This window comes from Chiloscyllium plagiosum, unplaced genomic scaffold (genome assembly GCF_037043375.1).
Source record: "Chiloscyllium plagiosum isolate Xiang-an unplaced genomic scaffold, Cpla_swu_hap1 HiC_scaffold_31, whole genome shotgun sequence".
Classification (NCBI taxonomy): Eukaryota; Metazoa; Chordata; class Chondrichthyes; order Orectolobiformes; family Hemiscylliidae; genus Chiloscyllium; species Chiloscyllium plagiosum.
The window spans coordinates 23,387,686-23,414,359 of record NW_028270169.1 but is presented as its reverse complement, the minus strand read 5'-3'; the positions used below and the strand labels follow the sequence as shown (position 1 = coordinate 23,414,359).

Below are 26,674 nucleotides of genomic sequence, written 5' to 3'. Positions count from 1 at the left end.
ATGGAGTTCAATGTAGCTAAGTGTGAGGTGATTCACTTTGGTAAGAGTAATAAAAAGATGGGGTACTGGGCTAATGGTCGGATACTTGGTAGTGTGGATGAGCAGAGGGATCTTGGTGTCCATGTACACAAATCTTTGAAAGTTGCCACCCAGGTAAATAGTGCGGTGAAGAAGGCATATGGCGTACTGGCTTTTATTGGTAGAGGAATTGAGTTCCGGAGTATTGAGGTCATGTTGCAGTTGTATAAGACTCTGGTGCGGCCGCATCTGGAGTATTGTGTGCAGTTTTGGTCGCCATACTATAGGAAGGATGTGGAGGCACTGGAACGGGTGCAGAGGAGGTTTACCAGGATGTTGCCTGGTATGGTAGAAAGATCGTATGAGGAAAGGCTGAGGCACTTGGGGTTGTTTTCATTGGAGAAAAGAAGATTTAGGGGTGACTTGATTGAGGTGTATAAGATGATTAGGGGTTTAGATAGGGTTGACCATGAGAACCTTTTTCCACGTATGGAGTCAGCTATTACAAGGGGACATAGCTTTAAATTAAGGGGGGGTAGGTATAGGACAGATGTTAGGGGTAGGTTCTTTACTCAGCGAGTTGAGAGTTCATGGAATGCCCTGCCAGTAGCAGTGGTGGACTCTCCCTCATTATGGGCATTTAAGCGGGCATTGGATAGGCATATGGAGGATAGTGGGCTAGTGTAGGTTAGGTGGGCTTGGATCGGTGCAACGAGGGCCGAAGGGCCTGTACTGCGCTGTATTCTTCTATGTTCTATGTTCTATCTCCACTTGCAAGGAACTATGAACCTGCACCCCAAGGTCTCTTTGTTCAGCAACACTCTCTAGGACCTTAAACTAATGGTAAGTCCTGCTCTGATTTGCCTTTCCAAAATTCAGCACCTCACATTTATCTGAATTAAACTCCTCAGCCCATTGGCCGATCAGATCAAGACCCCATTATACTCTGAGGTAATTTTCTTCGCTGTCTACTACACCTCCAATTTTGGTGTCATCTGCAAACTTACTAACCATACTTCCTACGTTCACATCCAAATCATTTATGAAAATGAAAAACGGTGGACCCAGCATCAATCCTTGTGGCACACCAATGGTCACAGGTCTCCAAGTCAGAAAAGCAATCTTCCACCACCACCCTCTGTCTTCTACCTTCAAGCCAGTTCTGGACCAAATGGCTAGCATTCACTGTCTTCGATGAGATCTAACCTTGTTAACCAGTCTACCACTTGGAACCTTGTTGAATATCTCACTCGCAGTCCATATAGATCACGTCCACCTCATCAATCAATGCCCTCAACAATCCTCTGTTATTTCTTCAAAAAAACTCAATCATGTTCGTGAGATATGATTTCCCACGCACAAAACAATGCTGACAAGTGTTTTTTTTTTAAACCTTGAAAGTCTTTTTTCCTGAGACAGTATCTATTAGCTATAATAAAATTGGCCCTAAAAGCCCTCAAACGTAGACATTTTGGAATCGCTGCTTTTATGACCTCAGCATAACCTTGTTAGGGGAGCATTATCATCACAGCACATCTAAATAAAGGGCGACTTGGTAATGGGATACCGGCCTTTGCAGAGTTATTTCACTGGCAATGAGAGAAATATATGCTCCGAAGAGATTTGCTCGTAACAGTTGCCTCTGAATTGGAGTAAGCATTTCTGACATCATGTCGCTGTTTGGGAAACTTGATCCTGCTGTTGAAGCATGTGGAAAGAATGGGGTATTTTTCTAGGCAAATGATATTGGGGCAGATGAAAAGCAAAAGTAATTCTCCTGACGGCATGTGGACCCGCAGCGTTTTCGGTTATTAGGAGCCTAACTTTCCTGGAGGCACCAGATACTAAAACCTTTCAACAGTTGATACATTGAGTTAAGGAATATTATGAACCCAAGCCTCCTCTAATTCTTAGATGCAATCAGTGTTACTTGACAGTTTCAAGATCTAGGAGAATCCGCATCTGGATTCTTGATGAGATGAAGATGATTGGCAGAGGCATGTGATTTTGGTTTAACCCTTAAGGAGATGGTGAGACGCCATTTGGTATGTAGGATTTCAGATGTGACCATGCAAACACACCTAATAGCTGAAGCCCAATTGGACTTCAAAACAGGCACTACAACTAGCTTTGTCATTAAAAAATATGACAAGTGCAGCTTACGAGTGACAGGGTATGCCAATGGAAGTGGACACCCTTGCCAGGCTAACAGTTTGGGGAACACCATTTGGCTGAACCCAATTGCATAGACTCACTCAGGACATATCCTGAACAGAGGGAGCCTAGGTCAACCCACAACAAAACCCCAAAACAAAGCAAGCCTCGACCAAAAGGTTAAAATTTTCTCAAGGATACATTGTACTGACTGCTGGCGTGTGGATTTGAGACAAGAGTCCCACTAGCCCTGAATTGAGTAAGAGAACTTGCAGGCCAGTATCCAGGACAGTACACACCCTGAAAAGTCCACCTATAGCTGGTTTGGAACAGTTAGATTGCTTAGCAACATCAACATCAGAACCAATCAAAATAAATCTCTATTTAAATGGTTACCCAGTTCTAATGGATGTCGATACCGGTACAGCTCTGTCAGTGATTACCAAACCAGTCTTCACCAAAACTCCCCCTAGACTCGAACCCTTAAGTTTGTGTAAGACGTCGGCCAGACTGAGAACCTACAGAGAGCCCCTACAGATTAAGGGCACAACTTTGGCTCATGGGCCAAAATTGATTGAGAAAGATTCAGCTTGATTGGCTCAACATTTTTCAATTAAGAAATAGCTGCCTGAGTAAAGTCCTAACTAAACATCATAAGTTTCTAAGGGAGATCAAGGGACTATTAAAGGGGCCAAAGGCACCTTACATGTTAACCAAGAAGCAATTCCACAATTTTGCAAGTCCCGCCCAGTACTACTTGCCTTGTGTGCAAAAGTAAAGGCAGAAAGCAGAAGGCTGAAAAGCAGTCCAGTTTCTGAAATGGGCAGCACTGGTTGCACCAACTGTGAAGCCCGACAGGTCAGTTCGCCTTTGTGGGGATTTCAAACAGTGAACAGCTTTTCACAGCTGGATAAATATTCAATCCCTCACATAGAGGGCTTATACAAAAAACTGTCAGGGATCTGTTCTTCATGAAGCTGGACATGAGCCATGAGTACATGCAATGGAGGTTAAATGAGGATTCCCAGAAATATGCTATAATTAATACCCATAAGTGTCTGTACCAATATGCAAGAGTTAGTTATGGGTTATCAGCCTGTGCCATTTTCCAGTGGACAATACAGAACATTTCACAAGTTTTACCCCAGGTCACCATTTATCTGGATGACAAGCTAATAACTGCAAAGACCAACAAAGAGCATTTAGAGAACTTGGACACAGTGCTTAAACATTTCTCCAAGGCCTTAGGAGGGAAAAAATCTGTAGACCAAGCATCCCAAGTCACCTACTTGGGCTACAGAATCGACAAAACTGTGTTATACCCTTGCACAGATATAGTGAGGATAAGCAAGGGTGTGCCGGTTTCCAAGTCTGTACCGGAACTACGGTCTTTCCTTGGATTGGTGAATTATTGCAGAAAATTCATATGTAACCTGCCCTCCATCCTGGGACCCTTAAATTTGCTATTGGAAAAGGGTCAGTCTTGGAAATGGTCTTGTAGCCAACATGTAGCCTTTAGTGAAGTGAAAAAGCTTTCGTCGTCTAAGGTGCTGGCAACTAGATTCTAAACGACATGTGATGGTGACATGCGATGCCTCCCTATACGACATCAGGGTATTGTTGGCTCACTGATGGTCCAGTGGAGAGCAACACCTGATATTGTATGCTTCCCAGACTTTGGCTGATGCCAAAAAGGAGATATGCCCAGATAGAGAAGTTTGGTGGGCATCTTTGGTTGGTGAGAACATTTCACCAACCCCTGTATGGTCATAAATTTGTAATTGTAACAGACCAGAAACCCCTGCTATGGCTACTTAAAGGGTTGGGCTGTCCATAGCTTCAGGCCGAATTCAGCGGTGGGACCGTATAACGATAAGAGCAGAAATTAGGCCATTCAGCCCATCAAGTCTGCTCCATCATTTGACAATGGTGGATACATTTCTCAACGCCATTTTCCCACTTTCTCCCTGCAACCTTGATTCCCTTGACAATCAAGAAATTATCTATCTCTGTTAAGTATGATCAATGACCTGGCCTCCACAGCCCTCTGTGGCAATGAATTCCACAGATTCACCACTCTCTGACTGAGAAGTTTCTCCTTATCTTTGTTCTAAATGGTCTTCCCTTTATTCTAAGGCTCTACCCTCTAAGGGTCCTAGTCTGTCTTGCTAACGGAAAACCTCCCAATGTCCACTTTGTCCAGGCCATTCTGAAAGTTTCAATCAGATACCCCCCTCATCCTTCTTAACTCCATTAAGTATAGTCCCAGGGTCCACAAATGTTTCTTTTATGTCAACTCTTTCATTCCTGGGATCATTCTCGTGAACCTCCTCTGAATCTGCTCCAGGCCAATACATCCTTCCTGAAGTATGGGACCCAAATTTGCTCACAATACTCTGAATGTAGTCTGACCAGACTCTTATAAAGCGTCAGATGTACATCCCTGCTTTTATATTCTAGCCCTTTCGAGATGAATGGCAACATTTTATTTGCATTCCTAACTATCAACTCAACCTGCAAGTTTACCTTAAGAAAATCCTGGTTAGGACTCCCAAGTCCCTTTGTACTCCAGATTTCTGAATTTTCTAATTTAGAAAATAGTCCATGCCTTTATTCTTCCTACCAATATTTCCCACATTGCATTTCATATGCCATTTTTTAGCCCACTCTCCTAACCTGTCCAAATCCTTCTGCAGAGCTGAAAATGTGTTGCTGGAAAAGCGCAGGTCAGGCAGCATCCAAGGAACAGGAGAATCGACGTTTCGGCATAAGGCCTTCTTCAGGAATGAGGAAAGCACACTTTCCTCATTCCTGAAGACGGGCTTATGCCCGAAACGTCGATTCTCCTGTTCCTTGGATGCTGCCTGACCTGTTGCACTTTTCCAGCAACACATTTTTAGCTCTGATCTCCAGCATCTGCAGACCTCACTTTCTCCTCAAATCCTTCTGCAGCCTGCCTGCCTCCTCAATACTATCTACCCATCCACCTATTTTTGTAACATCTGCAAAATTTGCCAGAAAGCCCTCAATTCCTTCATCCAGATCATTAATGCATAAAGTGAAAACTTGTGGTCCCAACACTGACCATTGTGGAACACCATTAGTCACTGCCTTCCATCCTGAGAACGATCCACCTATCCCCAGTCTCTGCCTTCTACCAGACAGCCAATCTTCTATCCATGCTAGTACCTTGCCTCTAACACCATGGGCCCTCATCTTACTTAGAAGCCTCCTGTGTGGCACCTTAACAAAGGCTTCTGGGAAAGGAGATAAATAACATCCCTTGGCTCGCCTTGGTCTAACCTGCTCGTCATCTCAAAGGATTCTAACAGATTTGTCTGGTATGACCTCCTTTTGATGAAACCATGCTGACTTTGCCCTATTTTCCCATGCACTTCCAAGTATTCAGAAATCTTATCCTTCACAATGGACACCAAAATCTTACCAGCAACTGAGGTCAGGCTAATCGGCCTATAATTCCCCACCTTTTGCCTTACTCCTTTCTTAAACAGGGGGATTACATTAGCAATTTTCCAGTCCTCTGGGAATCTCTCTAACTCCAGTGATACCAGAAAGATCACTACCAAAAGCTCCACCATCTCTTCAGCTATCGCCTTCAGAACTCAAGGGTGTAGTCCATCTGGTCCAGGTGATTTAGACACTTTCAGACCTTTCAGTTTTTTCACCTTCTCCTTGGTGATGGTCACTATACTCATTTCTGGCCCCCAATTCTCTTGAATTTTTGGTATTTTAGTCTTGTCTTCCACTGTGAAGACCGATGCAGAGTACTCATTCAGTTCCTCAGCTATTTCTTTGTTCCCCATTACCAGCTCTCCAGCAGTCCAATATCACTTCTGCCTTTTGCCCTTTGTACGTCTGAAGAAACTCTTGCAATCTTCCCTGAAATTACTGGCTAGCTTACCTTTATACTTAATCTTTTCCCTCCTTACTTATTTCTTTGTTGTGCTCGGTTGGTCTTTGAAGGTTTCCTCATCCTTTGGCTTCCCACTGCCCTTCACCAAATTACATGCTTTCCCTTTTTCCTTTATGCTGTCCCTGACTTTCCTGGTCAGCCATGGTTGCCTTATCTTCCCTTTGGTATGCTTCTTTTTCCTCTGGATGATTTTGTACTGTGTCTCCCAAATTATTCCCAGAAACTCCTGCGGTTCCAGTGTCTTTCCTACTAGACTCCTCTCCCAGTTAGTTCTGGTCAGCTCCTCCCTCATGCCTTTGTGGTTGTCTTTATTCAACTGTAATACAGTTCCATATGATTACACTTTCTCCCTCTCAAACTGCAGAGTAAATTCTATGAAATTATTGGCATTGCCTCCCAAGGGTTCCTTCACCTTAAGCTCCCTTATCAAGTCTGCCTCATTGCACAACATTGAAATCTAGAACTGCCCCTTCCCTAGTGGACTCTACCACAAGCTGCTCCAAAAAGCCATCTTGTAGACATTCCACAAATTCCTTTTCTTGCAATCCACTACCAGCCTGATTTTCCAAGTCCACTTGCATATTGAAATCTCCATGACCACTGTAACCTTACCTCTATTACAAGTCTTTTCTATATCTTGGTGTATCTCATGTGCCAAATCGTAACTACTGTTTTGAGGCCTGTAGGTAACTCCCATTATGTTTTTTTTCCAATCTTTGTGGTTCCGCAACTCCACCCACACAGATTCTACATTATCTGCCCCTACTTCATTTATTGCTACAGATTGAATTACATTTTTCCCCAAAAAGGCAACCCCACCTCCTCTGCCCAGCTGCTTGTCTTTTCGATAGGACATATATCCTTGGATATTTTGTTCCCGGTCCTGATCGCCTTGCAGCCATGTCTTTGTGATGCCCACCATATCATACCTGCCAATTTTGATCTGCACAACCAGTTCATTTACCTTATTTCTTATACTGCGTACATTCAGATACAACACCTTCACTCCTGTATTGACTGCCCCCCCCTTCTCAGTGTTATTTATTTATTCCTAACCTTTCCAAACATTATCCTATTTTGTGTGCTGGAGACTTCAACAGCCTCTCCTGAGTTCTACACTCAATTCATTTTTTCATATTTTTTTCAATGCAGAATACAACCCCATAGTTGTTAACCTGCAGGTTTGCTTCCCATTGGTAATAATACTTCTTAGGAGTTTTACCTTTCCCTTCCTCCCAACTTCCTAGTTTAACATTCTGAGTGTGTACAATTACAAGTTGGAAAACCGTCCAGGAGACCAATGACTAATGCGGATGCCTTGAGCTGCCTCCTATTGCAGCTACTGAAAGAGTCCATTCGATTTTTAACTTTCTGGACATCCTTCTGGTCAATGCTGACAATGTCAGACCTTGGACACAAAAGGATCCGGTCATGGCAAAACTAGACCAGCTGGTGGTAATGGGAGAAACAAAAGGGCCATCACAACTAGAATTGAAACTCTTCCGGACCCAGCAAGATCAGATCATCATAGAGGATAGCATATTATTTTGATGAGCAAGTGTAATTGTCCCGAGCAAAGGTCACCATCAGATACTGGCTGAACACCACCAGGGGTTTCCAAAATGAAGATGTTGGTGAGAAGTTGTGCCTGGTGGCCAGGATTGGATTTCAACATAGTCGCGTCAGTGGGGCAGGGCCAAAGGGTGCCAACAAGGACCAAACCTACCATTAACAGCTGCCCACATTTGTGGGAATGGCAGGGTAAACCCTGGACTTGGTTATACATTGAGTATGTCGGTAGTTTAGTAGGTTCTATGTTTTTAGTCATTGTGAAAGCCCATTCAAAGCGGTTGGACATGCATAGAACTCATCCATCAAACACTGAGATGACTGAAAAGTTGCGAGCATCCTTTAGAATACACAGATAATGCGCCATCTTTTACCAGCCGAGAATTTCAGTATTTCTAAAATCGAATTCAGCAAGTAAGGTCGGCTCCATACCATTCATCACTCAGTGGTCTGGCAGGAAGATCAGTCCAAACTTTGAAGATAAGCTTTAAAAAAAAAACAGCCTAAAGCTTCATTCGACACCAAACTATCAAAATTCCTGTTTGATTATCGGACAACATCAGAGACTCCCACACAAGTCCAGAGACAGCTCCAACAGGATTGCTAATGGGAGAAGACTCGCACAAGACTTCTCTCCGAGGGGCAGTTTACTTCAGGGGACAAAATTTGGTGTTAAACCACGGTAATGGCCCTGCATGCTTACAGGCATGGTTGACGTGAGGTCAGGTTCTGTGACATACAAAAGTTGGGGAAGGAAAGGTGATTCTGAACAAGCATGTGCATACATGAAAGCTGCAACCTCACAAATGGGATAGGAACAAATTCCTGAAGAAGGGTTTATGCCCGAAACGTCGATTCTCCTGTTCCCTGGATGCTGCCTGACCTGCTGCGCTTTTCCAGCAACACATTTCCAGCTAGGAACAAAATATACCCAGCTCAGACTACCTGCCAAGACACTCAGAATCCATGAGTTCTCCCCTTCCACCTAGAGTTGAAGAAATCTCCGAAGAGGAGACGGAGATGGCAAATGTCGCCCTTACTGTCTGACGATGATGAATGTCTTCAGAGATGCTCCAGGTGCAAGAGGTAGGCTACGGTCCAGTATACGCCGCCAGTATCCAAGGCAGAATCAGAGGAACAAGACCTGGTGCAAAAACGCCCCAAGAGAAGCTACAGGAAAAAGAACAGGCCTACATCCCAGGACTTAGAGGGGAAGGGATGTAGTGATTGAAATGAGGTCAGCCAGCTGGGTCTCATTGAACACGATTTCCCTGATTGAGTCTGTTAACTGGGTCCAATTAGGGAATCCAGGTTGATAGATTTAAACAGGAGCATTAAGGGTTCTGTTCACTCTTAGAGCCAGCTCTATGCTGGCTGGGTCAGTGACATGTACTTTGCATGGGTAAATAAAATTTGGTGACAGGATACCAGCCTCCATGGAGTTATTTTGTATACATCTTCAATAAAAATGGCAAGGTTAAAACTAACAGAACATGCTGAATCAAAAATTTTATGAATTAAAATGCATTGTTGCAGTTGACTCACCCGTTTTTCATCTTTAACAATGTAGTTACGTCCATGTTTTTTTGTTAGATGTGGTGCAAGAACATCAAAACGTCGTCTGAACTCAGAAAACACCATATGATCTGGATAACCTACAGATTGCAATGAAAGAAGGATAGTGTTTATACTGAGGTTTAAATTATTTCATTATCAAAAGACATGAAAACTTTTATTATTTTGAGCAATATCAGTTATTATAATGAGGGAAGCAGCAGTTGTGGTAATTATGAAATCACAGAACGGTTACAATAGAGGGTTATCAGCCTGTGGCATCCATGCAAACTCTCTGCAACAGCAACTCAGCTAGTCCCACTCCCAAACTTTTTCCCTGTGGTCCTGCAAATGTTTTATCTTCAGATGATCATTCAATTCTCTTGGACAATTCTGGATTGATTCTGCCATTACCACATATTCAACACAGTGCATTCCAGGTCTTGTCATTGCTGCCTAAAAAAGTTTTCCTCATGCCACCTCTGGCTCTTGATAGATAGAATCACAGATCTGTAATGGTACAGAAGGTGGCCATACAGCCCATACTGACTACAGCAGTCTCCAAATGAGCATAATGCCAATCAGCTTATTGCAGATCATGCGTTCAAAGCATTCACCTTCTCCATAAAGTGTGGTGCTCAATACTCTGTGACACAATGTTCTAATCGAATACAATCAATACTTCATAAAGGTTCAACATAATTTCCTTACATTTCTATTCCGTGCTTTTACTTATAATGTCCAGGATGTTGTATAACTTTATAAGTCTTTCTCAAGTTGCCTTGAATTCTTCAATGATTTATGTACAAATATCTCAAGATCGTTCTGTTTCTTTGCCTCTTTAGACTTGGAACTCTATTTTATATTGCCTTAATTTACTCTTCCCACCAAGATATATCACTACACACTTCCTCAGGCCTGCACATTCAACCAGCCTGTCTATGCTTTCGAAGTTTAGGACAATCCTCCTCACGGTTCACAATATTTCCAAGTTTTGTTTAATCTGAAAATTTTGAAGTGGTACTCTGTACACGGGTGTCTACATCATTTCAGATTAAGGAAAGCAATGACTCTAACACAGTTACCCTAGAGGAATCCCACTCTATACCTTGCTCCAGCGCAAGAAAAGTATTCCTCACTATTATCAATTTCTTATAATTCAGCTAATTTTATGCCCATTGTGTCCCTTTTATTCCATGGACTTTGATTTTACTGACAATTCTGATTTGTCAACTCTTCATCAAATGCTTTTTGAAAGTTCTGGTACACCACATCAAGTACATTACTCTCATCAATGTTGTGTTTACTCATCAAAATCCTCAATCAAATTAGTTAAATATGCTTTTCTTTCAACAAGTCAATACAGCTTTTCTTAATTAATCCACATTTATTCAAGCGACTGCTTATATTGCTTTGGATGATCATTTCTACAAGAGTTCCTGTCACAGGGATTAAACAGATAGGGCTATAGTTGCAGACTATATCCTTGTACCTATTTATGAGATTCTTTCCAATCATTGAGAAAATAATCACTAGGAAACTCTATGACCAAAGGAACATCAGATAACTTTGAGGGTATATGTACCATTTCCCAAACATTTCACTTTCGGGGATTTTACTGTACCAGTTGTACAAATGCTATATAATGTGTATCCACTATCTATTTTAGATCCTCAAACACTGAGGAACTCACTGTGAAGAAGATTTCCTGTGATTGAAATAACTTTGTTTCATTGCACTACATACTGTCAGGATCACAAACTTAAAATGATCAATACAATAAACATTAAATATTTATTGGAAATAAAGGTAAATGAGAGGATGACAAAATATCCTTCCTAGTGAGCAGCTATCAAACATTTTCCAACATTTGAAACCAAAAATTGAAGGACAATCAAGATTTAATATCCTAATATCATAGCTATACATGGAAAGTGATCTCAAATTTTAAACCTAACAACCTTGAGCCACTTTCAAATTTCAGTCCTATGTTAGGTACAATGGGCACAATGAAAATTAACCAGGTTATAATAGTGACCACTTGGGTCAGGATATTTAAAATTTGAAATCTGACTCCAATCTGCCCTTGTCAATGCTTAAGAGGCAAGTAGCCAATTCAAATATTTGAGTAACCTATGATTTAACATGCTGCCAAGTCTTACAACGAGTGACTGGGTTCCCAGGACTTGTGGAAACAAAGCAACTGAAGGGAAATGAAGTTGGATTCAAATTGAATGTAATCCCTTTATAGCACTGCTTGTCAAGACAAGAGCAGTAGGTGTGCTTTCCCCTCTAAGCTCTGCTCCATAAAAACTGGGTCCTGGGATTGAGAATTGGGATATTTCTACCAGAATCACCTCCTTCCTGCACTCTTGTCTCTCCAGATACAAATAACTGGTCCAGCAGGCTTCTCCAGATAACATGCAATCGAGCCTCACAATTAGGCTGACTTGAGAGGGGAACCTTTTTTAATGACAAAACGAAAGCACACTGTAAAGATTACAGCATACGATGTATCTGGGTTTTCTATCCAAAATTCCACTCTATTTCTGACCATCCACCCAACTCTTAATATCTAAGCCACTTTCTCTGAAAAGCTATTTATAAGTTTGGAATCTACCAAAAAAAACCTTTTTTTAAACACAGACTTTACAAACTAATTCATAAACTTGAAATTTAATGGAATATACCTTGTCTATATATTCTAAGGGCATCAAGAAGTTTGCATCCCCTAATCTGGGCTCGAAGTAGTGGCACATCCAGCTGCATCAAACCTGCTTCAAAGTTTTCTGCTTGGATATCAGTTTCTGTGATTCCAGATTTGAAAGATGGAGTTGGAGACACCTTTGTTTCAGTAAAGACATTAGTTTTTGGCAGTAAACAGTGAATGAAATGAATCTTAGACTTCTTGATTGTGTCAATAAGAGCATCCTGTAAATAAATTCAGGCAAATAGTTTATACATCATTTTTCTATTAACAGCAAAAGCAGATGCTTCATGTACCTTTTCTACATGTTATTTAGAACATAGAACATTATATTGAGAATAAAAAGTTAGAATCTTTAAGGAGACAAAATTGGACAACGTTTAGAAATTGGCTAGTTAATTAGTATTGCGAGCACCATAGCAAAATTTAAGAGTTCTTTTGAAGAACTGCCAATTGAACAGAAAAAGCATAAGTTAATGTTGCATATGATTTTTCAGAAGGCTTTTGGTAAGCTGCCCAAATTCATTAGTCCGATCAATTATTTTCTGAAAAATTATGCAGCCAAGCTTTTCAATATTCTGGTTTTTTTTGTTTTTGTGCACTTGTCCCAAATTAAATATCATGAGTGCAAGCTCTGCTTGATACCTCCCAGTCTATTGTGCAATTACTGTCAAGCGCAGCTTAGTGGGAATATTAATAAGAACTCAAAAGCTGTCAAACCTCTCTTTCCTTACAGCAGTGTTTGGTCCCTACACCCAAAGATTGCAGTGATTCACTATCTTCTCAGGCCAATCAGAGATGGACAATAAATGTGAGCCTTGCCAGTAATGCCTACATCCCATGAATAAGATAAATCAAGTTTTAAAAAAGAGTGAACAGAGTCCAATAACTAATGGGATCAGCCCATATCTGCTTCTTACATATAAAAAGTATTTTTTTCTGAACTGAATAAAATAAAAAGTTCCTAAGTAATTTACAGTTTTAGTGAATACAATGGTAAGTTTGAAACATACAGATCATGCATTCAAATCAGCCTAGCAAAAATGGAAATTCATAAGCTTAGTTGATTGAATGTCCAGAAAGTGTTTGAGGCTTTTAAAGCTTTACCAACATGAAAACATAATTACATTATTAATATTTTAAACATTACAGCATGTCTTATTTTAAATACTGATAGAGAATCCAACTAAAAATGGTAAATCAAACATCTACAAATCCATCTAAGAAGGAAAGTAAAGATTTGTTCAAATGTTAGCACTGGAATATGATAAAGGATTATTATAATCAGCTTTAAATTATTTTGCCCTGGATTACTTTATTATTAATAGAATTTAATCTAAAAATAAAATTTATTGCTCACATTTTAAAGAATTTCTAACACTTAAGATTCAAAGAAAATTAAACTTAAACCCCCATAAAAGTCATGTATTACTATGAAGTAAATCAAATTACTAACACCTTGAATAAAAATTAAAGACAACAACTAAATAAGTTAAATAAATAAGTACCGCTTAAAAAAATAACATCGTCAAAGCTTTTCATCTTGCATTCGTCACAAGAAATATCAAGACAAAATACAAATGCATCTTACAATATAAAACAATAGATTTGTGCAAGATGAAAAGCCTTTTTCAGTAATACTTAGTTTCATACTACCAAATGATTATTTATTAAATAATTATACAACATTGCAACAGATAAATATAATACAATTTTCTTCCAGAAAAACTTGCACCTATCCTAATCTTAAACACAATGGTATCAAAATTTTGAAACTGGTTTATTGATTTACTAACCACTTGAAGTTTAATTTGAATGCAAGATGATTTCTTCTTCACTGCAGCTACACCAGTGGTGAAGGTCTTTCGCATGCTTGTTGCTCTTCGTAAGGTAAGCTGGGATCCTCCCTCTAGGCCAGCAATTGAACCAGATAATACCGTGACTGTTCCAGCTCTGCCCATAAATAGATTGCTAATGATCTTCCTGGAAAAATAAATTACAATTATATTGCAGTTACATAGAACTAAAAATGGCAGAGAAATAGATTATAATTCAATACCTGAACTACCATCTGCATAAAAAGTACTAAATCGATACATTGAATCAATATTTCTTGTATATTACAAATATGGTATCAAACACTTAGTAAAATTGGCTACTGCTTACTTCTGTGAATCCTGTAATAGGAAAGCAGCATTTTGGGATGCAGGGTTCTGTTTTGCATGATTCAACCAGCCAGTTGTGTCATACTCCACCCAATTAGTATTGTAATAATGTCCCAGGATGAAGTGATGAGCTTTGTTGCTTTTTAGCAAGGGGCTCTGGCCTGAGAAGCAAGGCAACAAATTCTGGTAAGCTTTTAGCAGATTGCATGCTGGATGGAGCAAAACAATCAAAACTAATTACTGAGATCAAATAGTTCTTCAATTACATAAAGCTAACTGAAACACACATTTTCAACTTAGAAAAAAGTTACACTAGAGTGGATGCTGGTCAGATTTTTACTGTCAAAAATTCAAAACTTATTTGTCCTAACACTGCTTGAAGGTCAATTATTTTATTTATGGTACTGCACCATTCTTATCACCATCATGTTGGCCATAGTAAGTAAACAGCCGTTCTAAAAGCGTATCTTCATTTCCATCAGGCTGTAGTGCTTCTTCATCCAGTAGCCAAAACAACCCTCTTGCTTCATCGGTTCTAGCCAAAGTTCGAACCTATTGGGGAAAAGTATAAAGAAATGCATTACTTCTGAAATCTGTCTTCCCAGCAACATTTCTGCTTAATTTTGTGATCTATACAAGCTTATCATTCATCTAATAGTGTTTCAGTGGAGAAATTAAATTCTAGATGAGAAAAAGCAATCTATAGCTCATTAGGAGTGATGATGAGTGCAAAGTACATTTTAATGCATCAGAGACATGTACGCACAGGCACCAGTATTTAAAAAAAATTGCATTAATGGGAATACTAATAGCACAATTGTTTTTTTTTAAATCTTGATAGCATCAGGCTTAATGGTAGCAATTGATCAATTATTTAACCACACAATTTAAGACACACTTCAATAAGCGAATGTATGTGTACTTTCCATTATTGCAAAGCAAAGCTGACTTTTGTAGAAACTCTTTGTACTTATCAGGACACTTCCCATATCTCGTATCAGATAGCGTTACAAATTGATTTTTTTTCTTAAATCACCATGCCTCAGCTTACCAGTGTCTGATGGGAGGCTTGATCTATAGCAGCTACAGAAATAGAAGAACTGGATTCTACATCATCTAATTCAAGCTCCAAGTTTTCCTAGAGAGAACAGAGGACATGTTAGTGGGCTTAATTCTGATTATAGTTACAACTCTCAACAACAATCAGTAGATTAGTGTGGATTACACAAGTTTAAAGTAATTGTTTTCAAAATTCAATCTTCTAAACTTTAAAGTTTACAGAGATTTTCACTATATAAGTCAAAGAAATGCTCAAGTCTATTTGATTGCCAAAGAATTTTGAATTCAAATTCATCGATTGTATTAATAAAATGTACAGTTTATTATTTATAGACACAGCCCACTACAGTAGTTAGTCCTGATTAATTTTGTTTGTTTACAGGAGTTGTGGCAAACAGAATACCTCTTTGTATCGATCAAGTTCCTTCAAAAATGTTCGCTCATAGAACAGCATCTGTAAACGTTCCTGTGCATAATTATGGCAGAGCTCTTCATAAGTTGCAGCCCTGTCTTGTGATGTGTTCTTTGGATTCTGAAATCCAGGGGTGTCCACTATCATTACTGAACAAACTGAATTCTGGGTGGATTTAAGCGCCCTGATATGAAAGAAAAACAATATTAGAAACATCAAACCTTGTCAATATTATTTCTGTACATTCTTTGGTTTTACATACTATAATAGCTTTGGCATTGGACAACTGATACTTTACACATGCAGATTTTTTTCAGTGGTCTTCTAAAATATGATGGACTTCCACATATTTCAGGCACAATTGATGAAAATAAAATCTACGAAGACTTTCATAACAATCAAATTATGGCATAAACCTGTACTTATCAGAACTAAACATGCATGGCACGTACTGCCTTACACCAAAAATGTTAACTTTATTCCAAAGGATATTGTGAATTTAAGCATTTTTCTATGGTCCTTTATGTATCTGTAATCTTACATTTACAGCAAGTATCAAATAAATTCAACCTTTAAACTTTATTTTTTTTTCATGTCCAAGCAGACAAATAAACAAAGACACAGAACTAAAGAAGTTGACATTAGGAGGGGTGGCCCAAGCTCTGGCTATAGACCTGAGTTTTAAGGAAGGTCTCAAACAAATGGAGGAATAGCAGCAGCAGGGCTTTGACACAGAACTCCATAACATCAGTTTCAGACATCTGAACATATTGTCTCAAAAAGGTGAAGTGAAACGAGTAAGAATAAAGTTACTCATGGCAATTTCTGTAACTACTAATAAGAAGCTGAAGGTATTATCCAATAATTATGTTAATTCTAAATGACACAAAGAAAATCAAGGTTAAACAATCGTGCATAATGTTTGGAAAAGGTCTAATACTCATTTCCCTTTACACGCAAATATTACATGCAAATGTAACAACTGAAAATAAAGTTTCACCTATTAATGAGTGAGATTAGCAGTGTAAACAGTTCTCCATATAAACTGGATGCCATTCCTTCCAGACATTCTATTGCTGTTATCTTAGGGCCTATTAAGACAAAAATAATTGAACTATTATAGTTACACAAGTTCATGCACAGTATTGTACTTTTTAAAAGTATATCCTAACTTACTAATGATTATTACAATGGATGGAAGCATCTGGGTCCACTTTAAGTTTTTAAGAAGGGTAGACATGGAATCTGAAGTAGTCAGGAGGAAAATGTTCAGTTTCCTGATGGCAAGTTAAAATTTTGGTATTAAGTTCTGGACTTTCCAGGTGGGTCAGTTTTCCAAAACTTGATAGTTGGGAACCTCTCTTTGCATTTGTTATCATGTCATGGTGTTACGACCAGACCCGGACGAGGTTCTCAAATTTATGACAGTTCCTGAGCAGATACCCAAAAATGTCATGATCAAAGGTTAGATGGGATGAACTGGCTCCCTCCTTCATTTACACACCACCTTTTTTGGTCATTATAAGGTTAATTTATAAAGGATTCCCCTCCTTGTGGATACCTCTCTCCCTGATGAAACTTGTTTATTTTGAAAGGAGTCAACTTAACCAGGCTTTGAGTTGACAAAGGAATGAGTTTGCCTGCGAGAAGAACTAATAACACAAAACACATGCACAGATGAGAAATGAGTCCAAGAAAGATGAAAGTTGAAAGAAAAAATTGTAAAAGATATGTTAAAAGTACATATAAGTGCCTCAACCCACTAGTGCCCAGGGGTACTTCAGCTCACTATCACTTTCTTCCACTAGCACAGACAAAGGTTCAACTGGCTTTTAAACCTTGTGCCTGTGTATTCTTGACAGGGAAAGACAAAACATCTCTTGCCCAGACTTCTGTCTTTTCCCCCATTATGTACATAATCTGAGATAACTCCCAGAAAATTATTGTTCAGTTAGTAGTGCATTTTCTCCCTTTTATGTCCTTCCCTTTCAAGCTTCCTTTACATCTCATTAGGTGTCACATTCTAGGATCAGAGTCTCTCCAGACAGTCACTAAATTTACATCCACAATTATTCTTTGCGCAAGTGTCCTCAAAAAATATGTTGCAATTAAGAGTTTAATAGGTTCAAACTTTAGTATTCTTCCACCATCATGGCAATGAAGAGTGTTTAATAGCCCAGACCACTAGAACTATATTTTTGGGCACAAATCTTGTTAGGTTAAAAAAAAGGATCCGTGTGTTCACAAACTGTACTTTATAAATTAGGTATGTGGGACAGGCTAGAGTTCTTTCTCAAATCTCAAGTACAAAATTTTTCATTAGTTTGGTTCCTTCATAACCAAGCTGTTTCTTTGCACAAACTCTTACAGTGCAAGAGGTGAGGCCTCACTAGGTTAAAAAGCTCATGAGAAATGTCCATCACATGTGGTCTTACTTGTAATTTAAGAATTTGAGAAGTGAAGCATGACAAGCAAGGCAGTCACACGGGCTGAGGCTATCGAACCTGGCCAAGGCAGGCAAGTGGGATTCAACTCAAAAGGTTCAGAAAAAGGTGGATTAAGCAGAAAGGAAGGAATCCAACATGAAAGGATGTGATTGCCTGGCTCACTAGAAGGATGCTGTGTGACTGGAGGGATAGAGGGAGGCAATTGGGATGCAGAATCACAATGATAGGGGTAAAGGGGCAAAGAGGAATGGCAGTGGCATATTCAGGGTGGGGAACTAAGTTACACAGCAAAGGGAAAAGGAGCAAAGGACAGTGTAAGGCTAAACTAGACATTAGGATCTAGCTGGTAATGGAATCAGACGAAGAGAGGAAATATTAAGGAAGATAAGTCATCAGGAGACTGAAAAAAGACAGGAACACCAAAGGAAATCCTTTGGCTTTAAACTTTATGTCATCATTGTCTACATGAATAGTACCAGAAGACTGGAGATAAGCAAATGTTGTTTCTTTGTTCAAAAAGGGGAGTAGAGACAACCCTGGTAGTTATAAACCAGTGAGCCTTGCTTCAGTTGTGGGTAAAGTGTTGGAAAAGGTTATGAGAGTTAGGATTTATAATCATCTCAATAGGAATAAGTTGATTAGGGATAGTCAACACAGTTTCGTGAAGGATAGGTCAAGCCTCACAAAACTTATTGAGTCCTTTGAGAAGGTGACCAAACGGGTGGATGAGGGTAAGGCCGTTGATGTGGTGTATATGGATTTTTTAAAAAAGTTTTTTTATTAGATTAGATTAGATTCCCTACAGAATGGAAATAGGCCCTTTGGCCAAACTACTCCACACTGACTCTCTGAAGAGTAACCCACCCAGACCCATTCCCCCTAGCTAATGCACCTAACTCTACTGGCAATTTAGCATGATCAATTCACCTAACCTGCACATCTTTGGACTGTAGGAGGAAACCGGTGCACCCGGTGGAAACCCACACAGACACGGGGAGAATGTGCAAACTCCACACAGACAGTCGCCCGAGGCTGGAATCGAACCCGGGTCCCTGGCACTGAGGCAGCAATGCTAACTATTGAACGATCTTGCCACCCCTTCATTAAGGCGTTTAATAAGGCTCCCTATGGTAGGCTACTGCACAAAATAGAGGCATGGGATTGAGGATGATTAAGTGGTTTGGATCAGAAACTGGCTAGCTGAAAGAGAGGGTGGTGGTTGATGGGAAATGTTGATCTTGGAGTTCAATTACTAGTGGGGTTCTGCAAGAATGTGTTTTGGGTCCACTGTTGTTTGTTATTTTTATCAACGACCTGGAGGAGGGTGTAGAAAGATGGGTTAGTAAATTTGCAGATGGCACGAAGGTCAGTACAGTTATGGATAGTGCTGAAGTACGTTGTAGGTTACAGAGGGACATAGATAAGCTGCAGAGCTGGGCAGAGAGGTGGCAAATGGAGTTTAATGCAGTAAAGTGTGAGGTGATTCACTTTGGAAGGAGTAACAGGAATGCAGAGAACTGGGTGAATGGTAAGGTTCTTGGTAGCGGAGATGAACAGAGATATCTCCGTGTCCATGTACATAAATCCGTCAAAGTTGCCACGCAGGTTAGAAGGACTGTTAAGAAGGCATACGATGTGTTAGCTTTTATTAGTAGAGGGATCGTGTTTCGGAACCATGACATCATGCTGCAGCTGTAGAAATCTCAGTTGCGGCTGCACTTTGAGTATTGTGCACAGTTTTGGTCACTGCATTACATGAAGGATGTGGAAGCTTTGGGAAGGATTCAGAGGAGATTTACCAGGATGTTGCCTGGTATGGAGGGGGGGGGGGGGGGAAGGTCTTTGAGGAAAGGTTGAGGGACTGGAGGTTGTTTTCATTAGAGTGAAGAAGGTTGAGTGCGATTTAATTGAGACGTACAAGATAATCAGAGTATTAGATCAGGTGGACAGTGAGAGCCTTTTTGCAAGGATGGTGATGGCTAGCATGCGGGGACATAGCTTCAAATTGAGGGGTGATAGATATAGAACAGATATCAGAGGTAGTTTCTTTACTCTGAGTAATAGGGGAATGGAACGCACTGCCTGCAACAGTTGTAGACTAGCCAACTTTACAGGCATTTAAATGGTCATTGGATAGGTATATGGACGAGAATGGAATAGTGTAGGTAGGATGGGCTTCAGATTGGTTTCTCAGGACAGCGCAACATCAAGGGCTGAAGGGCCTATACTATGCTGTAGTATTCTATGTTCTATGAACGGAGTAGGTCAGCTCGAGTGATGGGGAGAAATCATAGTCAAGAGGGATGGGTAGAAAATGAACAAATCAAATGAAAAAATTATAACCACCATCTCAAATAAAGGTCTTGCAGAAATTGTATAGTATAAAAGATATGGGCATTGACATATGTTTGCACATGTTCCTACACACCTAATCAAAGGAACTGAAGGAAAAACTGAAGTACTATTGCGTGTGAACACTCAGTTAAAGTCTGCTCACTGAAAGGAAGCACTTGCTGCAGAATAAAGGCAAAAAGCTTCATCAATTCCTAATACCAACATCCCAACCATGTCCTGTGATTCATTTAATTCTGAAGGTTACCAAAGTCTCACCAACAATTGTGATGTGGGAAAAGAGGGGGTTATTCCTTTGCAGCCATACAGGAGCATTCAGAGGTCCACACTTGTGGAAGTTCAGGATATAGGGATGAAATAGACCATAGAATTCCAGTGTTGCAGGACCGTATTGCAGCAAGTTAAAGGGCCACCAAGAGTCAGATTGAGCTTATTGCATGCATGCAAAGCAATGTAAAGATCAATACTTATAAAGATCTTGACAGAATGAGGAAGTGGAAAACCAGATATGGGCCATGGCAACTCTCACTTATGTAGAGGTTCCGGAGGAAAGATTTTCACCTAAAATACAAATAGCCTGTTAAAGACCTGACTATGTCAAGATCTCAAATAGCAAATAAGGAATTTATTCATGATATTTTATCACAGATCAGTGCAGCCACCCAGTTGCTTGAAGCAAGAGAAGGAGAAGCAATGCGCAGCACGGATCAGAGACAAAGCTCAAGAGACTGCAGAGGTGGCTAAACACGCAGCATCTAAAGAGGAAAGTACAGTCTTAGTGCCATCGAGCAGTGAATAGACAGAGAGAGTGGCATTGCAACAACTATTTGCAGATGAGTGAAAGGCAGTGCTGGAAAAGTCTTTGCTTGACTAGGGTCCCACTCGCCTATATTTGCCACCACCTACAGGCAGATCTGTAAATGGACAGTTTAGGAGGCAGTGCTAAAGGTCTCAGTGTCATTGAAATTCCTAGCCATTCTACAATTCTGCACATCAGCCAGAAATGAAAGGTTTTTAAAACAAAATCGATTGCGTCATTAGTTAATACTAAAAAAAGGTTTTCTTTAGTTTGGTATAATACCTTTCAGGAGAAAGTGAGGACTGCAGATGCTGGAGCTCAGAATTGAGAGTGTAGTGCTGGAATAGCACAGCAGGTCAGGCAGCATCCGAGGAGCAGAAGAATTGACGTTTGGGGCATAAGCCCTTCATTAGGAACGAGGCTTGTGTGTTGGGGCTGAGAGGTAAATGGGAGGGGTGGGGGGGTTGGGGGTAAGGTAGCTGGGAGAGTGATAGGTGGATGAAGGTGAGGAAGAAGGTGATAGATCAGAGGTGGGAGTGATGGACGGGTCTGGAGGGGGGGTGCCGTGTTGGATATGGAAGGATCCCTTGGGATCTTGGATGGAGGTGAAGGGAGTAGTGTGGACGCAGGTTTTGCACTTCCTGCAGTGGCAGGGAAAGGTGCCAGGAATGGGGTGCAGGCTGGTGGGGAAGGGGGGGCGGACCGGATGAGGGAGTTGTGGAGGAAATGGTCTTTTCGGAACACTGATGGGGTGAGGAGGGAAATATCTCTCTTTTGGTGGGGTCCGTTTAGAGGTGGCAGAAGTGGTGGAGGATAATGCGTTGTATGCGGAGATTGGTAGGGTGGAAGGTGAGGATCGGGGGATCTAATCTTGTTGCGGTGGGAGGGGTGTGGTTAAAGGGCAGTGGTATGTGAAGTGGAGAAGATGCGCTGGTGGGCAATGTCAACCACATGGAAAGGAGAGTTGAGATCGTGGAAGGAGGCGGACATCTGGACTTTTGAGGTGGAATTGGTCATCCTGGGAACAGATGCGGCGGAGGTGGAGGAATTGGGAAAAAGGCATGGTGTACAGGAGGTAGGGTGGGAGGAGGTGTAGTCTAGATAATTGTGGGAGTCAGTGGGCTTGTAGTATACGTCTGTGGTTAGTTAGTCGCCAGAGAACAGGGATGAAACTCAACAGTTCCAAATAGAGTCATAAAGATGCATAGCTGGTTTTCTTCCTATCAGAAGAATGTTGTAAAACTTGAAAAAGGTTCAGAAAAAAGTGAAAGATGTTGCCAGGTTTGGAGGATTTGAGCTATAAGGAGAGGCTGAATAGGCTGGGGCTTTTTTCCCTGGAGCATCGGAGGCTGAGGGGTGATCTTATAGAGATATATAAAATCATGAAGGGTATGGATAGGTTAAATAGACAAGGTCTTTTCCCTCCAGAACTAGAGGACATAGGCTTAGGGCGAGAGGGGAAAGATATAAAAGTGACTTCAGGGGCAACATTTTCACAAAATTTAATTGGAAGGAGCTCCTGATCAACCAGCACTGAATGAGATAATCAGCGTTATAATTTAGCAGCGAAGTCAAGGGAAGCAATGATGAGGTGATATTGAATGCCTTTGGGGTACATATTAAAACTAGGGCTCCCCTTTCAGCTAAGTAACCACGAGGCACCATTTCGATGCAAAATAGGAGGAGATACATTGTTGGAGGACAATAGACGTAATTGTGCGCAAGTCAGAAAATAAGCAATGTCAATTGATTCTCTGAACATGATTAGATAGATTTAAATAGAACCAGATGAAAACAGTTCCACCTAGCTAGGTGACAGTGGAGAGAGAGGTTGGAGATAGTTTAATTAACGATATCAAAGGTTCCAGGTAAATTAGGGAGGATGAGCAAGGAAAGCTTACTTTTGTCACAATCACACAGGATGCCATTTGTGACTTTGATAAGAGCTGTTTCATGGTGAAAACCTGTTTAGAGTCATTCAAACATGAGATTCCAGCAAAGATGAGCATAAATTTGAGACACCACCACCTTCATTTCTTGAGAACACAAAGATTGATGGCAGGATGTAATTTGCAAGGACAGTGAGATTGGATTGTTCTTTTAGAAGAGGGGTCATGATATTAATAAATTTAAATGAACAAAGGACAAAACTAGAAGATAAATTGTTAATAATATTAACTAACATGGAAAGCGGGAGGAAGTAGTTGGGCGATCAGCAGTTTAGTGAAAATAAGGTCAGGGGAGCAAAAGTGGGTTGCACTGACTAAACTTGCTTCTGAGAGCACAACAAATAGTAAGAGAGAACTCAGAAGATAGAGAATAGTGGGTGAGGGCAGCTCCCAAGGAGGTTTAGTATGGTGGACTGGAGGGAGGGATGCAGCAGAGGCAGTTAATTGAACAGTCTCAATCTTAATAACAATATAGTTGATGACCTCTTACAAACATTTGAAAGTAAGGATAGTGGGGACAAGTAAAGCTGGGGTTATTTTTACTTTCCAGGATCATCCTTGAATAGAGAACAATTTGAGCAGATCAGATTAGAATCAGACAGTGTTTTACATGGACCAACCAAATCTGGTGGTGGTTGGCTAGACTGGTTGCCTTGTACTTAAAGATACAGAGATCAATCCTCTTCAGGGGGATAGCCAGAGTGGCAATAGTCATTTTATTGGGGACTAATTTAGAGTTAGCAAATCAGTATTATTTATTTTGGTAAATTATCCATATTAATGAATAGTTAATCATCAGAGGTGCTATCTTACTAGTTTCTAATTTAATTTAATAATTTAACCTTACTAGTTAAATCTGTGATGATGCTGTCACTTTAAAAAGGTTATTTTGTCCTTGAGTTTCTTTTTCCCTTCAAGAGAGGTCATAAAGGCAGAGATACCAAAATGTCTCGAACGGTCTACTTTAACAATGGCAGGGGAGTGGTCAGTTCCCCCAGTTCAGGTTTTTTCTAGTTTGGTTTAGTTGTAGCTGCTGTAATGCAATAAGGTTCCATGCTTCAGCAGATAATCCCTGGCTGACCTTTCTCTCTGAAATCTCTCCTGTCTGTAAGAATCTGTGTTTGAATTTACCTTTTGCCAAGGGATGTGTTTATGAGATATTATGGGAATTGGCACAGTTCCTTAGTCAAGTTGTTGTATTGCGTCGGTTAAGTTTTCCAACAGCTATATTATTCTAAATTCAGCTTTCTTATATTCATGTTTCAATTGTAGTGTTTAAATAAATTCTGTTTTTCTTAAAGCCAAGTGGTTTGACCAGCTGCACACACCTGGAATATCCACTTCGTATCTGCCTTTAAAATAAGAAAGGTCTAGACTACCTTCTTAAAATACTTTGAGGGGATCTGGCCTGGTCAAAAACACATTAAATTGAACTTACTGAGTTAAACTAGACATTAGTTGAAATGTATCAACAAATTCTGATGATAACCTGGCCAATATTATGGAGATTGACAAGTTAATTGACAGAGACCATCATAATTAGATTATTTATTAGTTGTGGTACTTTGCTGCATTCAAATTGGTTGCAACATTTCTAAGTATTTTTTTTTCTTTTTTTTTCTTCTCAGAGCTCTCTGGATGTCGGGCAGCTGGTACCTGTCAAGTATTATCTGTTGATTGTAAAATGTCTATATAATTAAGTTCCATACTTTCCTTCATTTATGTTCAACTAAGACCAACCACAAATGGCACAACAAAAATAAATGTTTGGTGCTATGTAACAATACTACATTGGTTTGGGTATATTCATATTTGGTCAATCACTAAAAACAAATTTTACCAGGTATACAAGTTAAATAAAAGATGCATAAAAATTTCATTTAAAAGAAAACACAACATTTCTCGATATTATCTGATAAACCATTTACAATAAGCAGCATTGGTCAATATATGGTATGCCTTTTACCTGACCCATCGCCCTGTCCACATTCATCTGGCCCTTGACGGAAGGAAGTTGATCTCTGAAGTGCACCTTTTGGCTGGTGCTTAAAAAGTGCAGAGGACAATTCTTCCAAGTTACAACCCAGCAGATAGGCTGCTTTTTGACCCCATTCATGTCTGGCAAACTGTCTTCTCCCAGCTTGAATTTGTAACAAAAAAGATCAATTTAGTTAGCATATTCAAATCACTTTAAATGTAAATATACCTATACATTTAATATGGAAAAAACTACTAAATTGAATAGAATGACAAAATGGACATTAACAGTTTGGTCATGTCTAGTTATAAGGAACAGACAGTTAATACTAAGATCTAACTCTACTTTATTTCATCCTTCCAGTCAGTATATTTATTCTATACATATTATTTATAGCAGGATGGGAATAGATTGACTGAGTTCCCTTTCTATATTATTTCAAGTCAATTCAGATTTGGATACTCTTTCATAGGTACTTAACTACATTACACAGAAAATGCCACATTGTCTAAGGCTAAAAAGGAAAACTATTATCAGAATTTTACTCCAATTTCATACATCTAAATTTAAAACTGTGCTATACAGAGGCCAACTTAAACAGCAAGATCTATGATAGTTTATTCCAGGTGAATAAAACACACACACACACACTCATATGTGGAAAACACTAGGCGCATAAATTCAACAATAAAAGAATACGACTGAATAAAATAAAAGCAAGCAGTGTTTGTTATTGCTTCAAGTCATTCATTGAGGTGCTTTTTCCCCTGACTTGTCCCTTTTCTCTGAAGAACCAAAAGGTGGAGATAGTAGTTAAAATATGACTGGATTGAATTCTACTGTTCAGACTATATACTGTTCTTTTGCTATGACAACTGATGGTCCATGGTGGGTTTCTTTGTTGAGCACATGGATAAGACTTCAGATTTATCTAAATTGCATTGAAAACTGTTTCAATACCATTCATGCAGGCCATCTTTTTATACAATATTTTGCATTTCACGTCCCAAGGTTTTACTCTTCTACATATATTGTACGCCTTATTTTGTACCATCCGTGCTACCTCTTAACATCAAAAGGCCTTCTCTTGTTTCGTATTAACTGTTATGGTTTCAGTGGATACTATTAACAGTTTTAATTTATTTTGAATCTGAAACTTCAAGTATTTACTAAAGGAATGAAGCTATAAGATTCTTGGTTTGAACATCGGAATTCTACTGTAAAAATCAAAAGAACATGAACTATAGGCTATCTTAAATATTCAGTTATGCCAAAATTAAAATGCAATGAATTCTTACTCAAACTCAAAGGGCTGAATTCCACTTTATTTCTACATTTATTTGCCTTGTACTGTAAAATTCTCAAGTCAGATACTTATCAAAAAATGGAAGATTAACGCGCTAGTGTCTCATATACAAACTGGAAATTTCTGGGTGTTTGTTTGCTTCCGGCAAGGCACTCATTTCAAATCTCCTCCAGCCATCCTAAGATTGTAAATTACTCTAGAATAGTCTTTAATTGTGAAATTTGACATCTAAAACTTTATCCCCCCCTCACAATTTGGCTATACCAAAAGC

The 26,674-nt window shown here is 39.7% G+C and overlaps 1 protein-coding gene across 18 annotated transcripts in view; it reads right to left on the bottom strand.

Annotated features, from left to right (window-relative positions):
* myo18ab (myosin XVIIIA b) overlaps nucleotides 1-26,674 on the bottom strand; it is a 291,739-nt gene that overhangs the window by 118,867 nt on the left and 146,198 nt on the right. For all 18 annotated transcript variants that reach the window (XM_087977357.1, XM_087977358.1, XM_043718437.2 and 15 more), the window contains 9 exons: nucleotides 25,086-25,259; nucleotides 16,573-16,663; nucleotides 15,564-15,756; nucleotides 15,153-15,239; nucleotides 14,512-14,653; nucleotides 14,103-14,262; nucleotides 13,733-13,919; nucleotides 11,920-12,160; nucleotides 9,221-9,330 (listed from right to left, as the gene is read on the bottom strand). In XM_087977357.1, coding sequence (XP_087833483.1) covers nucleotides 9,221-9,330; nucleotides 11,920-12,160; nucleotides 13,733-13,919; nucleotides 14,103-14,262; nucleotides 14,512-14,653; nucleotides 15,153-15,239; nucleotides 15,564-15,756; nucleotides 16,573-16,663; nucleotides 25,086-25,259 — 1,385 coding nt within the window. The remainder of the gene's footprint in view (nucleotides 1-9,220; nucleotides 9,331-11,919; nucleotides 12,161-13,732; nucleotides 13,920-14,102; nucleotides 14,263-14,511; nucleotides 14,654-15,152; nucleotides 15,240-15,563; nucleotides 15,757-16,572; nucleotides 16,664-25,085; nucleotides 25,260-26,674) is intronic.